Source organism: Opisthocomus hoazin, chromosome 13 (assembly GCF_030867145.1).
Source record: "Opisthocomus hoazin isolate bOpiHoa1 chromosome 13, bOpiHoa1.hap1, whole genome shotgun sequence".
Classification (NCBI taxonomy): domain Eukaryota; kingdom Metazoa; phylum Chordata; class Aves; order Opisthocomiformes; family Opisthocomidae; genus Opisthocomus; species Opisthocomus hoazin.
The window spans coordinates 18,984,848-19,005,425 of record NC_134426.1 but is presented as its reverse complement, the minus strand read 5'-3'; the positions used below and the strand labels follow the sequence as shown (position 1 = coordinate 19,005,425).

The following is a 20,578-nucleotide window of genomic DNA, read 5'->3' as shown; positions in this document are numbered from 1 at the left end:
GAACTACTTCTCTCTGAGGGTGATGGAGCCCTGGAACAGGCTGCCCAGGGAGGTTGTGGAGTCTCCTTCTCTGGAGATACTCAAGACCTGCCTGGACAAGGTCCTCTACAGCCTACTGTAGGTGACCCTGCTTCGGCAGGGGGGTTGGACTAGATGACCCACAGAGGTCCCTTCCAACCCCTATGATTCTGTGATTCTGTGCTTTCCTGGCTAACTGTAATGGATCTTATAAATTTTGTGATTTTGCATTCTAAAATGCATCTGGAAGCATAAACTCCCTGCCACTGCAGTGCAGCTGTACCTAAAATGTGGAACAAACTCTTGCATACCACAGTACTTCACTGTTTCTGTAACAGTGAAGTCATTCTCAGCAGGAAATAACCCCTCTCTTAGTGGGTTAAGTGAAGGACTTAATCCAATTTATGGAGTTGTAGTGTCTGTCCAAGTTTCTGAAAACTTGGATAAGATTGTTTTGCCGAAAACCTTTAAAACTAAGCTCCTCACTAATTCCCGCTGCTTCAGTGAGATGGAGCTAGTGCTATCATGTAGAATGATCTGTTCACGCAGCACACAGGGCAGTGTGTAGCATCTGGAGACTACTGGGCTTATGATACTGTCAAATAGTAACTTGCTTGAACCTGCTTACAAGCTTTTATTGACTTACGCTTTTACTGTCAGAAACAGTATGGATTTTCTTCTGTAATAGCTCTTGCTGTTTGTTAGACCTCAGGGGAATTTTCTCCAATCTGGCAACGTTTGGGCAACTATAGATCTGGCATCAGAGGTGACAAGTAATTCGCAAGCATTGCTGTGCAGCTGCTTTAATGTCTTGTGAGCTAGGTGGAAACTGATCTCTCCACAAATGACTGCAAGGACATGTGCTCCTCTTGGCATAAAATTCTGAAGTGCGTTCAGCTGCTCACTCTGTGCTAGCGCATGAGCTTTTTTATACTGTCTTCTGCTCCCTTGCATCTTCAAAGGTTAATGGTTTCTGTTGGTACAAGCACCAAGCGAAAGGGGAGAGGAGGAAGAATGTCTAACAAAACTGCTATTAGAAGCAGAATTCTGGTGGAGGCTGCTGCTGTCTGCTCTGTTGGGCCAGATGAGCCAGCCCCATGAACTCGGGAGGAATGCATTGCTGGGTAAGTTCTGTTTCTTATCTACCTAATGTTGTATTTTACAAGATTTCTATTGCCCTTCTCTCCTTTTTAAGGCTCTACAATTAAATGGTAGTATAGCAGGAAAAAATGATCCGAAGTAATTTTGCTCATTATGAAAATTATAGGCAGATAAAGCCTATCCAAATTATGGGAATGACAGTGGAAAGACAGTAGTAACTAAGTTTTGGACCTTAATTTTGATTTAATAGTTTCTTTTATTAGCAACTGCAGTGCTGAGAGCTGACACTTACAGCATGACATGGATCCCTTTAATAAGGCTGCATGAAACAAGGAACAATTTTTTTTCCCTAGCAAAACCAGCAACAGTTACTCAGCAGTATGAAAGATATCTTCTGTTTTTTAAAACTGACAAACAAACCCTTTGTCTGATGCCCACTTAGAAGATCATGGATAACTTTCGTACTTGGGCACATATGCTATATTTGGGCAAAGCTGACTGTTCAACTGCTGTATAGTTAATGTTTATGCTTCAATGTCACACTTTAATTGGCAGGCTAGGACTTGCCACTGAGAAACTCTTGGTGTGATTAAATCAGCATGACAGTGGATCCAGTTTGGACTGAAAAAAATTGAGGCTAGAACTCTGGCAAATCTTTGAACAAGTAGCACTGTATATACCAGGTTCCCTACTACCTTGTGAGAGGGCATATTTCCTATCTGTAGAGCTACTTGCAGTCTTTCTGGGTCCTTTCTGTTCTGCTGCAAATGGTTTGGCTTGTCACTTGTTTCCAAACTATTTCTTTTTTGGCTCTATGGAGCACCCCAGTACTGCTTCAATCTCACTTGTTCCCACAAATTAAAATTGGGGCATCTTGAATTTGTGATAAAACCTTATGGAATATAAGGCTGGAAAATGTTTAATGACTCCAGAGTGCTTTGTGCCACTGATGTATAATTAGGCTGTGATTTGCTGAGTGAATTAACACTTGCTATGGCAACCTGCAGGTGCACTAGTCCAGCTTAATGGATCTGGAGTCGTCTTAGTCTGCTACATCTTACTTCAGCAAGCATTCAGCCTTCAAAGAGTTTGTTGCTAGTATAGCATTCATGGTTTTCAATACTATGCATTTTCTGTGGGCATCTTTCCAAAGGTAATGACAGATCCTGACTCATATTTACTAACAAAATGCTGCAAAATTGTTGGCAGAGGTGTGTGTTTCAGGCTATATCTTTCAGTCTGGAGCATTTGAGATCTTTTGAGAAGACAGCAAAATCCATCTGTTTTCTTCCAAGCTAAAATAGACAATAAAGTTGCCAGCTTTTAAGTGTTAAGATGGTGTGAATTTGAAATACAGTCAGTGAAGGGTAAGCCTTGTCTTGCATTTATGTGTCAGAATTTAAAAATTGAGTCAAATTCTGAGTTTATTCAGTCATGCATTCTCCTGCATGGTTCAATGACTCAAGGAGAATTTTTTTCCCCTGTCTGCTGTGGTTTTAATGAGGACTTTAAAAATCATCTAAAAATCTGTATTTCTCCTTTTTGCCCTAGTGGTTATGAAAGGAAGGAATTACAGACTCATCTCATGTGCTCTTTTCTACAGCAATGAGGTCTCCAATACTACGCAGAGCACAAATTCCCAAAGTTCTGGTTATCCAGCTGGGAAGCTAGGAGTGGGTTTGGGTGTGAAATGGCAGTTGGTACATCCTTCAATTCCTTTCTTTTTGGAAGACACATTTTTATTTTCAGTTAGAGGGTGGGGAAATGGTCTCATCTAGGGTAAACTGCTAACAGGGTTTCTCAACGGGAGTAGTTTCTTTCCATAATATATCATGCTGTGAGGGAAGCATGACCATGATCTGGTAGCAGAAGGATACCCTGTAAATGCTGTATGCGGTACGTGGATTTCACTCATTTGCTGAGATGAGCCAGGCCCACTCGGCTGCTAAGGTAACAGGGACTTCTCTGGGGCTCTCGAGGCTCAGTCTTGGTAATCTCAACGAATAATCTTGAGTATCAACAGGAGATCTTTGTGCATCTGTGCTCAAGTGGGAATCATGCAGGTTGTTTTGGAATAGCATCATCTTTCTTACAGTCACAGTAGCTCCTGCTGCACGCACTTGAAAGTTGGGGAAATGTTGAATCAAATCGTCAATGCAATCACTTCCCCTTGAAGCCTGTTATGCGCAGGATCTGTTATGCATAAAGGAGTTGTTTGGTCTTGTCAGAGAACTTGAGAGGAAATGAATTTTCTTATTTTACCATGAGACCCGGAGTTATGGGGATTAATAATGCATGGAAAGGTTTGTAGTAGTTAATGAGTTGTAACAATTCAGATAATACAGCTGTTTATTCAGTGAATCAAGAGATCCTCAGATTCGAGGGCATATAATAGGAAGTTATCTGCTCCATAGTGACTACTCATGGGCTCTGAAACCATGGTGTGCTGCCAGGTGCATCAAGCTGTGCCAATTAAATAAATTTAATAATTTGGGGGAGGGGCAAGGGGGGAGTAAGTTGGAACTGATCAAGTGTGGTCGCTGTTTACATGCTTCCTATGATCCAGAAAGCTCTGTCTACAATTGGTTTTCTGTTTAAAGGAAAAAAAAATCATGGAAGTTGCTTTCATCTTCATTAGTTCTCTTTTTAATTCTGATTATTAGGGCCTGGAGGGATGCCATGAGGTGTACAGGCTGCAATAGCACCTGACTATATTTCACAATTCTCCTATCTTTTTATGGCAGCAGAAACAAGCACCACCCATCAGCAATGGAAATGGGTTCAGGTTGTCAGAGGGTTGCTTCCATGAAAGTTCCTGAAGTGAGGGCAGCAAGATAGAGGACCTGATGTCCTGTCTGTAGCAGTAGCTTCTCTTTCATGATTTGACCACCCGTTTCCTAGGAGATGCTCTTGACCGTGCAAGTCTGGTCAAGTCTTTACTGTCATGTAAGTCACTTAAGGGACTTAAAGTGCACCTTTTGCAGCCTCTGGTCTTTCAGGGATTGCTTATCTTCATTAGATGCTCTTCTGCTTCAGGCTTTCTGCTGACAAGTGGTGTTAGAAGCTGCTTGGAGGTCAAGCTGAGATGGCTTGCAATCTGCATGCGATTAAACATGAATAATCCTTTCCCTGTTGAGCAAAGCAAGCACTGCTGTGAATCCTGTTGAGGCTGATGAGAATTAAGCATTTGGCATAGTATTTTATTGGGCAGAATGAGATTGTGCACAGGCCTTGCTGACTTGATTTGGGAATCTGTAGGATCCAGTGTTTGTTGTGGAGGTAATCACGGCCTCGCAGCAGTGGGTATACGTTCTACAAGCACACAGGAATGTTATGGTAACTTGATGGAAAGGTGGCGAGAAGGTGCAGAGACTAATTAGAAATCCAACTGCATTTCCATTTGTTTGCCATCTTTGAAAGGATTTATCTTATTTTTGCCATTCCAGTACTGCTAACTGGAACACAGAGTAGCTGCTCTGCATCTGTGACTGGGACTGTGAATGTTCATCCCTTCCATGTACCCTTCAGGTGTTAATTTTGTCCCCTTCCTTCCCAGCACTGGAGGTGGGTGGCTTTAGACTTGGCAGGAGGCCACCTCAGCGGATTTGCCGCTGTGACTTTTAGCTCTGTTCTGAAGCCAGGAGCAGTTCTGGCCTCATCAGGGGATGAGTTCTGCAATGCAAGTACATGTTTGTTTGCTTTTAATCCTGGCAGAATAACGGTGCTTCAGTTTCCCAGAGGGTCTTTCTGCAGCTGGTTCAGCCACGAAGCCTCAGCTGTATCACTGTGCGGTAGCTGCAGAGTTTGCTTTCAGCTGAGGCTGGCAGCCAGAATCCGGCTGCCTGATTGCTGAGCCTTGTTAAGCAAAAACCATGTCACAGAATGCACGGAGAGCAAGTCCCGACAGGAGCACGCTCTGTGCGTGGCCGGGGCAGCTTTCTTAGGCAATGTCTTCCCCCTTTGGACTAGGGCAGCTGCTCCAGGCGTGAGGGAGAACACAGCTCCGGCGTCCAGCTCCGGCGCTCCCTGCTTGCTGTGAAAGCCGGGACAGAAAGGAAACGGCGCTGGCTTCTCTCCCCAGCACTGCTGTAGCTACAGCTCTTCGCTATGAATTACGGAGGGCTGTCTTCCTACGGCTGCAGATACGGCGAAAGCAAGGAGGGGCGTGCATTTAGCAGCAATAGATAACAGATGCCCCCTTAAAAACTAAACATTATCTGAAACGAGCCCAAAGTGTCTCTGCGCTCCCAGGCACTCTTTTTATGGAGTATGTTTTGCTTTCTCTTCCGCTTACGCTGCCGGGCGGTCACATGCGCTGGCTGCCCTGGGCCTTCCCTTCGCTCCCCTCCGCACTACTGAAGCGTCGATGCTTCAAGCGAGGGGAGGAGAGGGGCAATACGCCCCGTTAAAGTGCCCTCAGCCCCCTCAGGGGCCCATCTCCCTGCGGCCGAGGGCAGCCAGCGTCCTGCTGGGACCATCTTACTGACCGGGGGCTTCTCCGGGTCGCCCTGGCCTCGGGGCCCCTTTCGGGCGCAGCTTGCCGCTGCTCCGCGGGGAGCAGGCACTGCTGGGCCCGGCCGGGGGGGGGGAAGGGGCTGGCACCTCCTCCGCCCCCCGCGGAGGGCTTTTTCCGTGCATTCTGGGGAGCAGGGTGCGATCCCCATTTTCGGGCGCGGTACCAGCCGAGGCGCGCTGCCCGCCGGCTGCTCCCCCCGCCCAGCCCCGGGCGGCCGTTCCCGCAGGCCGGCCCCGCCCCGCCGCGTGAGGACGTGACGCCGCCGGCCCCGCCCCTCCGTGGGCGCGGCCCTGAAATAGGCCCCGGCCGGCGGCGGGCAGCGCAGAGCGGCGGCAGCGCGCGGCCATGCCCGCCACCGCCGCGCCCCGCCGCCTGGCCGCCGCCGCGCCCGCCGGCAAGGCCAAGCTCACCCACCCCGGCAAGGCCATCCTGGCAGGTGAGCGACCCCGGCCGCGGGGGGCACCCGGGGGGGGGCCGGCACCCCGCAGGCCCGGGCGTCGGCTCTGCGGGCGGGGTCGGGGCGGGGCTGGCGGCGGGGGGGACCCTGGCTGCACCCCGGAGGCGTTACAGGGGCAGCGAGGCGGCGGCCGGGTCCCTGCCGCCCCTCGGCACCGGCCCCGCGCCTCCCCGCCCGGCCCCGACCGCTGCCGTGGGGTCCGGGCGGGCTCCGGGCGCGGCGGAGCTGCTGCCCGTCCGTCTGCTGGGGGCTGGCTGGAGCTCCGGGCTGAGCGGGGTCCAGGACAGCCGCGGGCCCGTTAAACCCCTTTGCAGCCGTTCGTCAGCTCCCCGCTTCTCCCGCCGCTCGCGGGACGGTTCCAGAGCAGAGATTCGCGTCTTCCCTCGAAAAGGAGCCGTGTGGCGTCGACGTGACTGGCATGTTTAGAGCTTTGGTGTTTCTCAGCCAGTTCCTCCTCCGACGAGCGTGCCTTTGTCTGTCTGTCCAGCTCCGCTGCGCTCGAGCGCAGAGCTCCAGCCTCCCGTGGCAGGGTCCGGGGGCAGCGAGGGTCTGCCTGCCCTCCGGCTGGGCACCGAGAGCCTCGCCTCGCCGCTCCGCCTCTGCCCGCTGGCGGTGGCCTCCGCCTCGCATCACACGGCGACGGAGAACTGCTGGAGACGGCCACGCGGCGGGACACGGGCGTGAGTGCTGGAGCCTGCCACAGGGTAATTGGTTACGGGCAGAGGTCCAGCCAAGCCTCTATGGCCTCTAATTGTATTAGAGAACCACAGAGATGGGAGAACGCTGCTGTTAACTCCCTGCCCCCCGGCCTGCTCAGCCCACCAGCCCATTGCTGGGGGGATGCACTGCCGTTTGTGGCTGTCTCTACTGGCTTTAAGAGGTTTGCTAATGCTCCCAGGGATTCTCATCTGACATCTGTTTGTACAGCATTGGGGTGTGCTCCAAAGCTCAGCCTTCTGGAGTGCTGGAGGTGTTCAAGATGGACCATTCCTACTGTGCTGTGCTTCCTGAGCCTTGTACTGGTGGAGTTAAATAAGCAGCCGTTATCCCTGCTTGGTTGCGTATCTTCTCCCAGACCTTGTGGTGACAGAGCTCCTCTGCCAGGGAGGCACAGCTCCCTTGCGCTGCCCGCACCTGGGCAGGCTGGGGCTGGCTCGCTTCTGAGGAGACGCAAGTGAAGCTCTGGCTGCCAAGGGCTCTTCTCCTTCAGTTGTCGCAACAGACAAACACAAAGTTAAAAATTAATTTGCTAATGGAGTCTCGCTTGTCCAAGCAGTTGTCGTGTGCCAAGACAGCAGTTCATCTTGCTGTGACTACACAGCCGGTGCTGCGGCCGTGTGTGGCCTGAGCACACCAAGGCAGCTCGGCTGTCCTGGTGTCGCTGCCAGGACTCGGTCTTGGGGGTGCTCCCTGCAGACTGCGCTTCCAGAGGGCAGAACGGAGTGGATGTGGGCCCCTGTCACTCCTCAACCCCTTCAAACCCCTCTTTGCAAGGGGAATAGCCCCCCAGGCTCTGAACTGAAGTTCGGAGTTGGTTTGGGGTACCTGGGACTGGATCAGAAGTGACACGGCTGAAGAACACTAATGTTTGGTGTAATGTGGCTTAGCTTAAACTGGCTTAAAAGACTGGTAAATATGCAGGCTTTATGCCAAAACCGGTATTGTCTGTCTTTCAAACTCATTTGCTGGCTCAGTTACCTGTTGTAAAGCTGGTGTAATTTTCCTGTGAACTCGTGAGCTGGCTTGGGGGCCAGCCCGTGTCTCTGCTGCTGGATGATGACCTGTCAGGAGGCAGACCCAGGAGTCCAGCCGTGTCTCTAGCCGCCTTACAGCCAGCTTTCAGCTTCTGTGCCGTGGTGTCCAAACAAGCCCTTTAGCCCGCCGGGCTCCTGTCCCTCCCAGCATGGGGCCAAGCTGCGGTGGGCAGGCAGGGAGCCGGAAATAAAGGCAGCAAGTGGTGAGACAGGAGCGCTGGCTGCGGGGCGGTCGCCCTGTGTCCCCAGCGGGCTGCTTGCTGGGCCTTCGGGCACCACCGTGCTGTTAGGTCAGCTGGAGCCAGCCCGTGGTGGATGATTTAGAGCCCAGCACAAATGGTCCTTGCTGTTTTGCAGGCAAAGCCCCGCACCCCTGCCCTCCTCTTGAGAACTTTGCTCCTGGTTAGCAGTGGCCATTTGATGAAAGGCTTTGCCTGCCCTGCGCAGAGTTAAGTACAGTCTTACTCTGTTTTTAGCCAGCTTTGAAGCCTGGGGTCTGCTCCCTCCCACGGAGAAGCTCCCAGCTGCCTCGCTCTTCGCATGGTACCTGTGCTCGCCCCGGGGCTGGTGCACAGTTGCTGTTCCTGCCTACACCTCATCCTACCTGGTCGGGGAGGCAGGACACCTGGATGTGGTCCTGCAGGGTGCTTGATTTGGAAAGAGCTCGCAACAGTCATGGCTGCTGCTCTGGTGTTTGCCACAAACATTGAGTACCACTGGGAAACAGCGGTGACGTGCACCAAGCTCTCAGGAGGAGCGTGGGCAGCGGGGAGAGGGACTCTGCGGGGAGGAAGAGGAGGGCCTGCAGGGTAGGGCATGAAGCACACATTTAGCAGAGAGCCCAGGATCACGTGAGAAACAAAGCAGTAATTAGAGCTTCGGTTTTTTCTTCTTTGTTACTCTCTTGATAACGATCTTTCTTAGGAAGTGCTGTACATACAGAGGAGAGGAGTCAGGGACTGGGTGTGAAAGCTGAGACTTGCTTCTTTTGGAGTAGGACTCCTTTACCAAAAGTCCCAAGTCCACCTGGGCTTCCAGGGCCATTGCCCTCCTGGGAAGGTGGGAGGGAGGTTGTGCTGCTGGGAATGGCCATGGTCTGGCACATGCTCTGGCTTTAGTTGGACGCCTGGTGCTCACAGCAGAGTAGGGGACGTTCACCCCCTTGATACTGAGCCGCAGGAGCCGAGTGGTGGGCTGAAGAGGGCCGTGGGGGAGGACTGGTGAGCGTGGAGGGGACTGGTGTCGTCACGTCTGTTGGCCCTTGGTGCATCACGCCTGGCCCTGGTTTCCCCTGGGGTTCCCTCCGCTGGCTGTCGTCTGGCTGGGGAGTGGGGCCCAAGGAGCACGCTGGCCTCGGGTGCGTCCTTGCCTGCCTGTGAGCCCTCGGGGACGGCGGCTGCTGCGGAGACCTAGAGCAGCCCCAAGGCTCCTGGTGGGCGGGCCTGTCAGCCCAGGACTGGGAAACCACATCGGAGTGCCCTGCTTCTTTGGTCTGAGTGAATTCCATGTGAGCTGGCATTTACCCTGGGCTTTGAAATGTGGGGTTCTGAGATTTTCACATGCCTGATGCTCTGCTTAACATTCAGCAAGCGACCATTTTCTCTGGGTTGACGTAAATGATCGGAAGGAGCCATCCATTTTCCCGGAGGCGATAAGCACCGCGAGCTGACAGCTCGGGGATGTTGCAGTGTCTCTCATCTCTGATGGCCTTGTGCGGTGCATGCCAATGCACCCTCCATGCTCCTGCATGGGCAGTGGTGACCCTGTGCTGGTGCCCTGAGTTCTCAGGTCACCGTCTGACAGCTGGGGTTGATTTTTTGCCATCTCTTTTCTCTCGCTATGCTCCAGTGCTTGGTACAGCAGTCATTCCCTTGCGCTGGTGGCGGGGGGGCCAGAGCCTGTCCCTGGGGAAGCCTTGGTCCCGGCAGTGGCTCCTTCACCCAGCTACAGGACTGTACAGGGGAGGCATCCAGCAGCCCTGGGCTCCGACGTCAGCTCCCTGTCACCTGTCTTTAGAATGATTTTTGGACTCTTAAAAACTAGGTGTCAGAAGCAGGGTGATGGGATGGCCAGGAGCCAGCTCACAGCAGCAGAGCTGGGCCCTTGAGGTGTGCAGCGCAGCAGGGTGAAGGTGAGTTGAACCAAGGTGGGGAATTTGGTTGTCCCCAAAGCTGGAGTCGGCACTGAAGGCAGATGATGTTGCGACTGCGAGCAAGGGAAATGGCTTCTGTCATTGTACTCACAGCCAACAAGTTTAAAATATAATAATGAATTATTGCAATGTTGGACCATTGAGAAGTAGATGCAAAGAGGTGATGAATGAGCGGGTTGTGAAAGGATGGCCTGTTGAAACAGGACAGTTCCAGTAAGATTAGGGACATATTACTCCATCCCATCCATGGCATTATCTGCAGCGCTGTTTGCACAGGGCTGTTTACCCACCCGATGTCACAGGGTACAGAGAGGCGTGTTTTGTGTTTGTCGTGCTGTGTATCCCCGGTGTGGGGATCAGACTTTCGCCAGCCTGGCCGTCGCACGCTCCCGTGACGAAAGCGGCCACGTGTGTATTTACCGATGGGCATGCTGAGCCCCCGTGCCCCCCACCGGCCTTGCCCCTGTCAGGCAGGAGGCTGCCCAAGGGCCCTAGCCCCAGCGCAGGGGATGGTTGCAGGACATGTTTCTCCCCTTCTCATGAAAACGCGGGTGATCTGGCGGTCTGGTTTGAGGGGAGCAGCCATCCCCAATCTCAGTGCAGTAGAAGACCTTTCCCCGTGGAGCAGGCTGCCGTGGTGGTTTTCCCCAAGGATGGGGCTGCAAGCGGGCAGTGAAGGGCTGTGTGCGGCTGGCAGAGATGCCCAGGGGAGGACTGTGGTGCCAGCCCTGCCGAAAGCCAGCTCGCTGGCAGAGCACCGTTCCCAGCAAGGCGCCCAGCGCTGCCCCGAGCCCGTTTCACAAGATGGCTCGCGGTGGGACTGTGCGGGGAGGGTGCAGCCCGTGAAACCCGTTTCACCACTGCAGGCGCGGTATGATTTCTCCACCGCCTGTAGCTGGGTTGTGTCAGTGGGACGGCTCAAGAGCAGTGTGAATGGCTGGAGGTGGGCATTTCTGGCTCGCTGATTTGTAGCACCCTGCTGGTCTCCGATTCTTTTTTATATTTTATTGCCCCAGTTCTGAAGGCTATCCTGGCTGACAGGGCAGGGCACCAAGTCCCTTGGTGAGGGTGGGAACCACGAGTGCAGCGCAGGGGAGGCAGGCATTGCCTGCTCTGCCCGCAGCCTGTGGTTTGCGTCAGCAGTCTCCGCTGCTCAGCTCGCCCCGTGTCAGCAGGCTGGGTGCCCTCCGAACAGGGCGCAACGCGGGGTTCGGCGCTCGCCGGTGCTGGGACTCTGGGGGGCTGAAAGCCGGCCTGTGCCTTCCCACCAGGCTCGAGCTGCACAGCCACACAAGGGGTGCTCAGGCATGGGTCGGCCATGCTGCTGCCACACCATGAGAGCTCTGCCTACCTCTTTGCTGCCAGGCCCTGAGGAATAATTTCCTCTGGCCTGAAAGGATCCTTCGAAATCTGAAGTCAAAAGGAGCTTTTTGTATGGAAATCAGGTGCTTGTGTAGCTGCAGGTGAAATTACCCTGAAACTGGAGAGGCTGAAATTGCTCTCCAGGTGCTCACTTCTCATCAGCGCTGCACAGACACCTGCTGCTCCATCCCTGGGAGTGGGATGCTTCTGCAGGCGCTTGCGCTGCTCGCTGGCTGGGGGCTTGCAGGGGTGGCAGTGCCAGCCCCGGCTGCGCAGCCTTGGTTTGCATCGGTCCCCGGGACCCCGCTCAGCTTCCCCGCTGTAGCTGCATCCTCCTGCCCTCGGCACCCACACTGTCCTGGCCAGCAGAGCTGGGGTCCCCGGGGCAGGCTGGTGGGGGGGGGGGCTGGTGGAGTCCCCAGAAGCTGCTCCCTGGTGGGGTTTGCGGTCATTAGCTGAACCTGTCTGCGCCAACGCCATCATGCGCTGCGTGAGCATCACAGGGGCAACACCCTCCCACTGTCCCCGAAAACCCTCTGTTCCCTCCTGCCAGCTCTCCCCAGCGGTGTCCAAGGGCTGCAGCCACATCCTCAAATAACTCTGCTGGCCCCTCCACGTCAGAGAGCTAAACTTTTTCTGGGAAAGCCATGCCAAGTGGCTGACAAGCAGGTATTTTTCCCTTCTCTCCCTTCCCTTGGAGCCTGCAGGGTTGGAGTTGCTGGCAGCCAGGGTGCTTGCAGGCTTGCTGCAGGCAGGGAGCCATTCCCGGTGCCCGGAGCGGGATCCCCCGGCCGGAGGCACCTTCTCTGGGGCCAGGCAGAGCGACCTTCCCCGAAGGACGTCCTCTCTCCTCTGGCTCCGCTGTATCCAGCTAACAGCCGAGAGCCTTGGCTCGGCATCTGGGCTGCCCCGCTTGCTCTTTCACCCCGTGAGCGCTCGCTGCTGCCTGTTCCTGCTGACTCCGCGGTGTTGCAAGAGCTGAAGCTGCGGGTTAAAGTCCTGGTAAACAGGTTGCAAAGCCCTCGGCAGCCCTGGCAAGGGAGAGGGGTTGGAAGAAACTGTTGCTCATGGGCAGTGGGGTGATTTATTTGCATAGCATAAAGTTTCCGCTGGAATAAAATAGGGTGGGGAGAGGACGCTGGACAGCAGAGCAGGACCGCCAATGGGTCTTGCTTCCAGGGAGCAAAGGGGCTATAGGGCGGGTGGTTTGTGCTGCCCTGTCTCTCTGCAGGCATAGGAAAACAGGATAAAACTACTCCAAGGCATGGAGTGCGTCTGGAGTTCCTGCTCCGTGCACCTTCCTGTGGGATCTGGAGCCTGAGCAACACTGGGGGGCAGGGAGGGCAGTACAAGCTCCCCTGCAGCGCAGGCAGCACAAGTCACCCAGCAGGGTGGGGGAGAAGATCCTCCTCTGGGTGGGTTTCCCTGAACAGACCTGTCTGCCTGCCCTGTAACTTGGCTAAGGAGCATCGGAGTCTGTCCCGGCTGGGCAGCAGCAGGGCAGCCTGCAGGCAGGGTCTGCTTGCCTGGCCGTCCCCGGTGAGCAGTGACGGAGGCAGTCCGGGTGCCAGCGTCCAGCCATGCCCCAGCCGCTCTGCGCAAGCCTTGGCGTGTCCCCTGCTGCGACGGGGCGATGTGTGTGCTGCGGCGTGCAGGGAGGCAGCCACTCTCAGTGGCTCTGGGATGGGGACACCTTTTGCATCCAGCTCCCCAGTTTGCTACAGGGAGCCAGTGTGGACAGCCCGTTCCTCCTTCCTCAGCTTAGGCAGCCCCAGTGCCCCAGAGGCTGCTGGTTCCCAGGTACAATGTGTTGTCCCTTTGCCGGGACACTTCACAGGCTCCTGTGGATGCAGCTTTGCCTGGGGATGCCGGGCAGAGCCTCTCTGCCTCCCCTGCAAGGAGAAATGCGGTTAATCCTGGTGGCTGCTGAGGCCGTGGGCAGGTTGCAGGAGGTGCAGCGTCCCTCCGTGTGCCGTTTGGTGTGGCTGCAGTGGCCAGGGTGCTGGGTGCCCCTGGGCTGGTGCTTGTCCCGGGTGTTTCCCTGCTGTCTGGCTCCCGGAGGTGCTGGGGCAGCTGCTGGTGCTGGGGGACCAAGAGGGAGCAAACATTTATGGCTCTTAAAATGTCTGGCCCTTCAGTTCTGCAGCGCAGGAGGGAGGGAGGTGGCCTTGGCAGCACCTGGGGTGTTCGTGTGGCTGTGGTGGCAGCGAGCTGGTGGCACAGTAGTGTGTGGCAGTGCAGAGGGGTGCAGCTGGTGCTCAGCTTTTCGGGGACTGTTGCACCTAGCTGGAGGATGTTGCTCCTCGTCACGCTGCTTGCCAGGGACCTGCCAGCTGCGCTCGCAGGAGCTCTTTGACATTGCAGGAGAAATGACAGCGCTTGGCAAGCCGCTGTGCCTTGGGGCCAGCAGTGTCTGCCGCCTCTTATGGACATGCCAAGGCCAGGCGAGGGTTGAGGGGGCAGCAGGAGAGCTCTGGGGACCCTGGGGCTGGTGGCTGTCCCTCCCTGGTGCCCCGGGGGAGAGCCGGCAGCTGGCCACGGTGGCGTGAGCTGGCCTTGCCGCGGCTGCCATGGCTTCCTCCCGCGCTGCCGGAGCACAGGGCGCGGCGGAGGCGTGAGGGCCGGCGATGGCTGCCCGTCGCTGCCTGGCCCAGGCTGAACAGCTCCGGCCACTCCTGGGAACGCCGGGGGAAACAAGGGGCCTTTGTCCACTGCAGCAGAGCTGGCCTGGCCTCCCGCCCCGTCCCCGGCGCCCCACGGGACTGGGGTGCTGCCAGCTGGGCTGGGGGGCTGGCGCTGGGTGCTGCGGCGTCCCCATCCCTGCCGTGCCTGCGGTGGGAGGGAGACGCTCCTGGAGCACAGGGCTGGCCGTTCCCGTCGTCCCGGGCGGTGCTGGGTGCTGGCACGGCTGCTGGGCTGCCGCGGGGAGCAGGGCCGCAGCCCACTGCTGCTTGTGCCTGCGGCAAAAAGAGGGGATGAGGCTGTTCGAAGGTGGGTGCTGCCCAGCTGCCGGAGGGAGTGCGGCGAGGCCGCTTCGCTTTCCCTCCAGAAGGACACGGCTGAGAGAAGGCAGCAGCGCCCTGAGGGATGCCAGCCTGCCCACGGGGACGTCCCCGCGCTGGGCGAGTGGCTTTTCTGGTGGCACTCTGCAGGGGAGAGCTGGAGGCAGTGCCAGAGAGACGAAGGGTCTCTCTTGTAAATTTGGAGGCCGTGCAGAAGAAACAAGACTATGTGAGAAACTGCTCTGGCCCGAGGAGCTGGGGCCACCTGCTGTTGTCACAGGGAGCAGCCGTGGCCCCGCTCCCCGTCTCGTGGGCTGCAGTGTTCCCCGTCAGTGTCCCCTCGCAGGGTGCTCTGGAGGGTGCTGATAAGCAGAGCTGTGCTCTGCCGCGTGGCACCACGGAGCAGGAGAACCCACTGCTGCGTCCTGCCCTGGCGCTGGCCCTGCTGCCACGGCAGCACCTGGGGACACCAGGCTGTCCCCTGAGCCGTGGCAGGGCTGTGTCACTCCGGGCTGTCCCCTGAGCCGTGGTGGGGCTGTGTCACACCCGGCTGTCCCCTGAGCCATGGCAGGGCTGTGTCACACTCGGCTGTCCCCTGAGCCATGGCAGGGCTGTGCCGATGTGGTGGCTGTGGTGGGAGCTGTGGTGCCGCTGAGTCACACTGAGGATGTGGCCGAGCTGGAGGGGCTGGCAGAGGTGAGATGGGAGCCCTGTGCCTGACTGGGAGCTGGCAGCCATCCTGACCCCATGCAGTGCTGTGTCCCGTGGGTCTGGGCCCCACGTCACCCTCCCTGGACAAGGAGCCGGGAGGCATCAGGGGCTGCTCTGGTGGGTGCCTGGCGCCAGCGGCAGCGTCCAGGGACTCCCCAGCGTTGCACAGTGCAGCACCCGGTCCCGGGGACGCCGCCGGGCGGGGGCTTTGCCCTGGTGCTGGCTCGTGCCCTGGCCTGGACGGCAGCGGGGTTTGGCCCTACGAGGACTGGGGGGGCTTGGCTGGGCCCCACACTGGAGCGGGCCCCACGCTCCCTCCTGGCACCGGCACACAGAGCTCCCGCCGCGCTTTGACGCGAGGAGCCGAGCTGCGCAGCCGTCTGCCGGCCGGGGCGAGCCCAGCTCCCGGGCAGCCCCGGCGTGGCTGGGCTGGGCTCTGCTCCCCAAGAGCGGCTCGTGGCGGGGCCGGCTGCGGAGCTCCACGCGAGCCGAGGGGAGCCGGGCTACCGAGAGCTGGCGTTGCTGGCTGCGGTGGGAAGGGCTCAGCTGGTGCAATCAGCACCCAGCAGCCGCTGCCGTGCGAGCCTGGAGCAGTGGATGAGCTTGATGATAATTGTGCTGGCATGGCCCCGTCTGCAACGGGCTCCCGCCGGCGCTGGGGAGCGGTGCCGGGCCTCATGCAGCGTCGTCGGGCTCTGCCGGGTGTACAGGTCCCCGTGCTGGCAGCTCGCCTGCGGGGTGCAGGGCTCCAGAGGGGAGAGGCACCTTTGGGTGGAAATGGTGCTGGAACAACGGCCATGTTTTGCTGGGTTTTCTCACCCCTTTGGCCAGTCCCCTGGCCAGCTCTCGCCACGGGCAGGCGGTTCTGCCCTGCTGCCGTGTGAAGTCCCCGGGGGTTTGGCGAGGACAGGGACACTGCATCCCAGCCCGGACCTGGCTGCCGGAGGTCTCGGGCTGAGCTGTGGTGGAGCCAGCAGCAGCCGCGCAGAGCTGGACAGGCACAGTGCTGCTCCGGGCCCCAGCGTCCCCTCCGCTCCCACCCAGGTGGCCTGGCCGGAGGGATCGAGATCTGCATCACATTCCCCACCGAGTATGTGAAGACACAGCTGCAGCTGGACGAGAAGGCAAACCCTCCCCGCTACAAGGGCATCGGTGAGTGCACGCCCGGCGCCCCGCTCCAAGCCGCCGGCCGCGTTCAGAGGCTCCTGGGAGCGGGGCTGGGGCTGGAGGAGGGCGCGGGGCGCGGTGGGGCTGGCACAGGGGTCCTCGGTGTGGGGGTGACGGTGGTGCCACTGTGCTCTGCCGCAGGGGACTGCGTGAAGCAGACTGTCCGTGACCATGGCGTCCGGGGGCTGTACCGGGGGCTCAGCTCGCTGGTGTACGGCTCCATCCCCAAGGCCGCCGTCAGGTAGGTGTCCCCCATGGCGTGGGATGAGCTGGGGGGGACCCCAGGCAGCAGCAAATGAGAGGGTAGGTTTGCCATCAGCGTTCCCAGCAGCACCTTGCCGAAGCTGGGTGCTTTCCTGGATGGGGAGGGTCCTCTTGCAGGGTGCGTGGCTGCTGCTGGGGACAGACCCAGAGCAGGGGGGTGCAGCCCCCCAGCCGGGTGCCCGGGCGTTGGCACGGCGGCTCCTCCACAGGTTTGGGATGTTCGAGTTCCTCAGCAACCAGATGAGAGACGAGCAGGGGCGGCTGGACAGCACGCGGGGCCTCGTCTGTGGGCTGGGCGCTGGCGTGGCCGAGGCCGTGGTGGTGGTCTGCCCCATGGAGACCATAAAGGTGGGTGGGAGGCAGCCACCAGCGTCCCCCAGTCCTGGCACCCCTCCCCTCGCTGGGATGGCGGAGGGGGGTGGGAGACAGGGATGCCTGGGTTTTGGGGACCGGAGGGCCACGTGGGGTTGCTTGGGGTGGTTTTGTAGGGGAGGACCTGATGCTGGAAAGCCCCATGAAGCCTGATGCTGGTCAGGCCCAGCAGCCATGGCCCCTTTCCTGCTCCAAGGAGGAGTCCCTCACCCGGGAACCATGCTGTCACCCATTTTAGTACTGACAAACCCAGACGGTCGCTTGCAGAGGCAGTTTCCCAGGTTTTCCTCTGCAAAATGCATCGCTGGCCGTAGGCACAGGCTTCCTCCATGGTCTCACCCAGCATTGCTTGGCCGTGTGCATCGGCTCAGCTCTCGGGACTGTCCCTGGAGCAAGGCGAGAGGCCTCCGGCAGCCTTTCAGGGATGCACCCCCCTCGCCTCGGCCAGGACAAGTGCGTCATCTCCCCACAGGTGAAGTTTATCCATGACCAGTGCTCCCCCAAGCCCAAATACCGCGGCTTCTTCCACGGCGTCCGGGAGATCGTTCGGGAACAGGGTGAGTCCTGCGGAAGTGATGTCCTGTCTCGGTCCGCTGCCCCCACGCTGTGGGGATGGGGTGGGAGGTGGGCGATGGGTGCAGGCTGGGACCGGCTGCCTGGGGAGGCTTTTCTGTGCCTGGGTGAGGCTGGTGCTCCGCTCCAAAACCGTCTCCTGTTGCAGGACTAAAGGGGACCTACCAGGGCTTAACTGCCACCGTTCTCAAGCAAGGATCGAACCAGGCCATCCGCTTCTTCGTCATGACCTCCCTCAAGAACTGGTATAAAGGTACGGTGTCCCCGTGCCCCCAGGGCACCTCACTGCTGCCGCTCCCCGAGCCCATCCTTGGGAGCCAGGATTGGGCTTTCCACCAGCGCGTCCTCCGCTTCTCGTGACTTGGCCTCTCACAAGGGTGGAAGGTGAAAGCCAGGGCGAGAGGGCCCCAGCTTGCGGGACTGAAGTGTCCCAGTGCTGGAGCGTCACCTCCACTCCCACCCTGAGCTCCCCAGTGCTGCGTGGGCTCTATGGGGCTGGTGCTGCTGGATGGTCCCCTCCAAATGCCCTGGGCCCCGAACTCAGCACAGCACCAGCCCTGACCATGAGCAGCCAGACCTTCCCCATGGGTTCCCTTGGGGATGCCATGCTTCATCCCCCCACCACCACTCTTCCCTCAACCTCTGCTCCTTCCCAGGGGACGATCCCAACAAGGTCATCAACCCCTTCGTCACAGGGGTGTTTGGAGCCCTCGCCGGGGCGGCGAGTGTCTTTGGCAACACCCCCTTGGACGTAGTGAAGACCAGGATGCAGGTACAGCACCGGGGCAGGGTGCGGGACCACTCTGCCTGCCGCAGGCGAGGGTCGCCTGCTGTTTGGGAGCCGTTCCGTGCCGCCCCAGGGGCAGGTGCCCGACACTGGGCAAGGCTTGGGAGATGCCCACGGACGCTGCCTGCTCGCAGCTGGGCCGTGGGAGTGCTGGGGGGTGTTCACACGGAAGTGGGGATGTCCCTGCCCAGTTTGGTGGCCTACAGTGGCAAAAGGGTGTCGGTTCCTCCTGGTGCACCCACAGCTCTTTCCTTTGCCATCAGAATCCCCCCAGATGCACCCCGGGCTCCAGCCTCTGACCCTGCTTCTCCTTTCCCGCAGGGGCTGGAAGCGCACAAGTACAAGAGCACCTGGGACTGCGCCTACCAGATCATGAAATACGAAGGGCCCCTGGCGTAAGCCCTGCGGCGGGTGCGGGCGAGGGGGGCAGCAGGGTCAGCCCCAATGTGGGGGCGGGGCAGAGGGTGGCATGGGCAGGGAGGGGGCTATGAGGGCACCCAGCCCCACAGACCCCCTCTATCCCTGGCAGGTTTTACAAGGGCACGGTGCCTCGCCTGGGCCGCGTCTGCCTCGACGTGGCCATCGTCTTCGTCATCTACGACGAGGTGGTCAAGTTCCTCAACAAGGTGTGGAAAACGGACTGAAGGGGGCAGGCCGGGTGGCCCCCCGCCGCCCTCACCCCGCGGGGGTGCAGCTGGAGACCCCTGACCAAGCCTGCAGCTGCCCGCCGGTGCTGCCCGGGGCCAAGTCTGCCCCACACGCACACCCCCCCCCCAAACCCGGCCACCTTCACGTTTAGGAACAGGCTCTGGAGCAGGTTCAGTTCTCAGTTGTGTGCTGAAAGGAGCAGGGAGGGAGCAGCATCCCAGCATCCACACCCCCAGCACCCCGCTTGCACCCACCTGGATGCCCTGGTGACGCTTCCCCCTGGTCCTGTGTCACCTGCAAGGTTATCCAGGGTGAGGTGTCCCCTGGAACGGTGGCCCTGCGCCCCCGGGGATCCCGGCAGCCATGAGCTGCCGGCTGCCCAGGGACCAGCACTTTTTGGGGGTGCTGAGAGCCCCCTGGAGCCATGTGGGTGCCAAGCTGTGCGCTGGGCATCGCAGCTGGCGGAGGCTCTAGGGGCTGACCCTGCTGGCTGGGAGCAGTGGGCCGGGTCTCACAGCAGCTCTGGGGGGGCCCCATCGGCCATGCACCCCCCAGGAGAGGAGGGCAGTGACCCGCCGGGCGCAGCCCCAGGCTCCCTCCCCCCTCCTCCACGCCAGCACTGAGACTCCCCAGGGTGCAGCATCGCAGCCCCAGGTTTCGCTCAGCCCGGGGCTGCTGAGCAGGCACTGCCCACAACTGCACATGCAGCCAGGCCTTTAGTTCTCCTCGCCGTGGAGCCAGGCTTGGGGTGAGCCGGGTGCCCTCATCACCTGCCATTTACAGTCAGGACGTGTGTGCGAGCTGGGGTGAGGACACACAGCCCCGTGCCGCAGACTTGGCCCCTCGGCCAGGGGTGCAAACCCCTTCTTCTGCCACATTCCCCCCGTCTGCCCTCCTGCCGCCTCGCTGCGGCCCCGTAGGTAATCCTGTAGCTTTTAGAGCTTCACGCTGACCCACTAATACCCATGGCCGTGGGGCCGGAGCTTTGCTCTGTCCTGTGCCGGGCTTGGCCCTGCCAGATTTGTGCCAAACTTCCCACGAAGGAGCCAGGGGGTCACGGGAGCAGGGGCTCGCCCCGTCCCTCCTCCCTCCTGTCACCAGTGACAAATGCAGCCTTAACATGAGAGGGCGAAGGAGGAGAAGGAAAGCTCGGGCGTGGTTTACCTGCGGCTTTCTGCTCTGAAGCCAGTGAGGGTTGGGTTGTTTGTTTTTTTTTTTATTATTCTGTTTTACATTCGCAATTTGAATAAAATCAGTCTGGCTTTAGCGGCTGCGTTGGCATCCGGACTGCGCTGAATGGGCAGCGAGCGGCTCCTGCAGTGCGGGTGGGGGTTGGGGATGGGGTCCCCCACTGTGCCCCAGTCCCACTGCCCTCTGGGGCCGAGCCGGTGCACCCAGGGCAGCCTCAGCATCAACCCAGCAGTGCCCGTCCACAGCTCCTCCTGACAGCTCCGGGGTTGCATTGGCCCGTGCACAATGTTTGGTTAACTGTCCCAGTTAATTTTATGAGTTCCTCACCCTGGCTGCGGAGCGAAGAGCCGGGCCAGCGAGGGTTGGTGGAGCAGAAGGGAACGGGCTTTGTCCCCCCGCCCAGCGCAGGGGCGGTGCGGTCGGGGTCCAGCCCTCGCTGCTTGCCCAGCGTTCGGTGGCGCGGGGGGAAGCCGTCCCTCGAGGGGAAAGCTGTCACCGGGTGC

At 58.8% G+C, this 20,578-nt stretch overlaps 1 protein-coding gene and 1 long non-coding RNA gene across 3 annotated transcripts; both read left to right on the top strand.

Annotated features, from left to right (window-relative positions):
* The first annotated feature begins 1,048 nt into the window (after positions 1-1,048).
* Positions 1,049-20,150, top strand: SLC25A1 (solute carrier family 25 member 1). 2 transcript variants are annotated; one of them, XM_075434380.1, is made up of 9 exons: positions 1,049-1,142; positions 16,118-16,225; positions 16,382-16,481; positions 16,714-16,852; positions 17,349-17,433; positions 17,598-17,702; positions 18,106-18,221; positions 18,558-18,631; positions 18,766-20,150. In XM_075434380.1, the coding sequence occupies exons 1-9, from the start codon at positions 1,103-1,105 to the stop codon at positions 18,878-18,880; spliced, it is 882 nt and encodes a 293-aa protein (XP_075290495.1). In that variant the 5' UTR covers positions 1,049-1,102; the 3' UTR covers positions 18,881-20,150. The 2 variants fall into 2 exon arrangements, with proteins under 2 accessions (XP_075290495.1, XP_075290494.1); XM_075434379.1 differs by lacking the exon at positions 1,049-1,142 and adding an exon at positions 5,974-6,071.
* Positions 6,079-10,127, top strand: LOC142362965 (uncharacterized). The gene is made up of 2 exons (XR_012765412.1): positions 6,079-6,796; positions 7,020-10,127. It is a non-coding gene; the product is annotated as an uncharacterized LOC142362965 (long non-coding RNA).
* Positions 20,151-20,578: the final 428 nt, after the last annotated feature.

Excerpts from the sequence above, each read along its gene's own strand:
- SLC25A1 (XM_075434379.1), top strand. The coding sequence starts at position 5,981 with ATGCCCGCCACCGCCGCGCCCCGCCGCCTGGCCGCCGCCGCGCCCGCC. Across the intron at positions 6,072-16,117 it reads CGGCAAGGCCATCCTGGCAG|GTGGCCTGGCCGGAGGGATC; the intron begins GTGAGCGACCCC and ends GCTCCCACCCAG. Across the intron at positions 18,222-18,557 it reads TAGTGAAGACCAGGATGCAG|GGGCTGGAAGCGCACAAGTA; the intron begins GTACAGCACCGG and ends CCTTTCCCGCAG.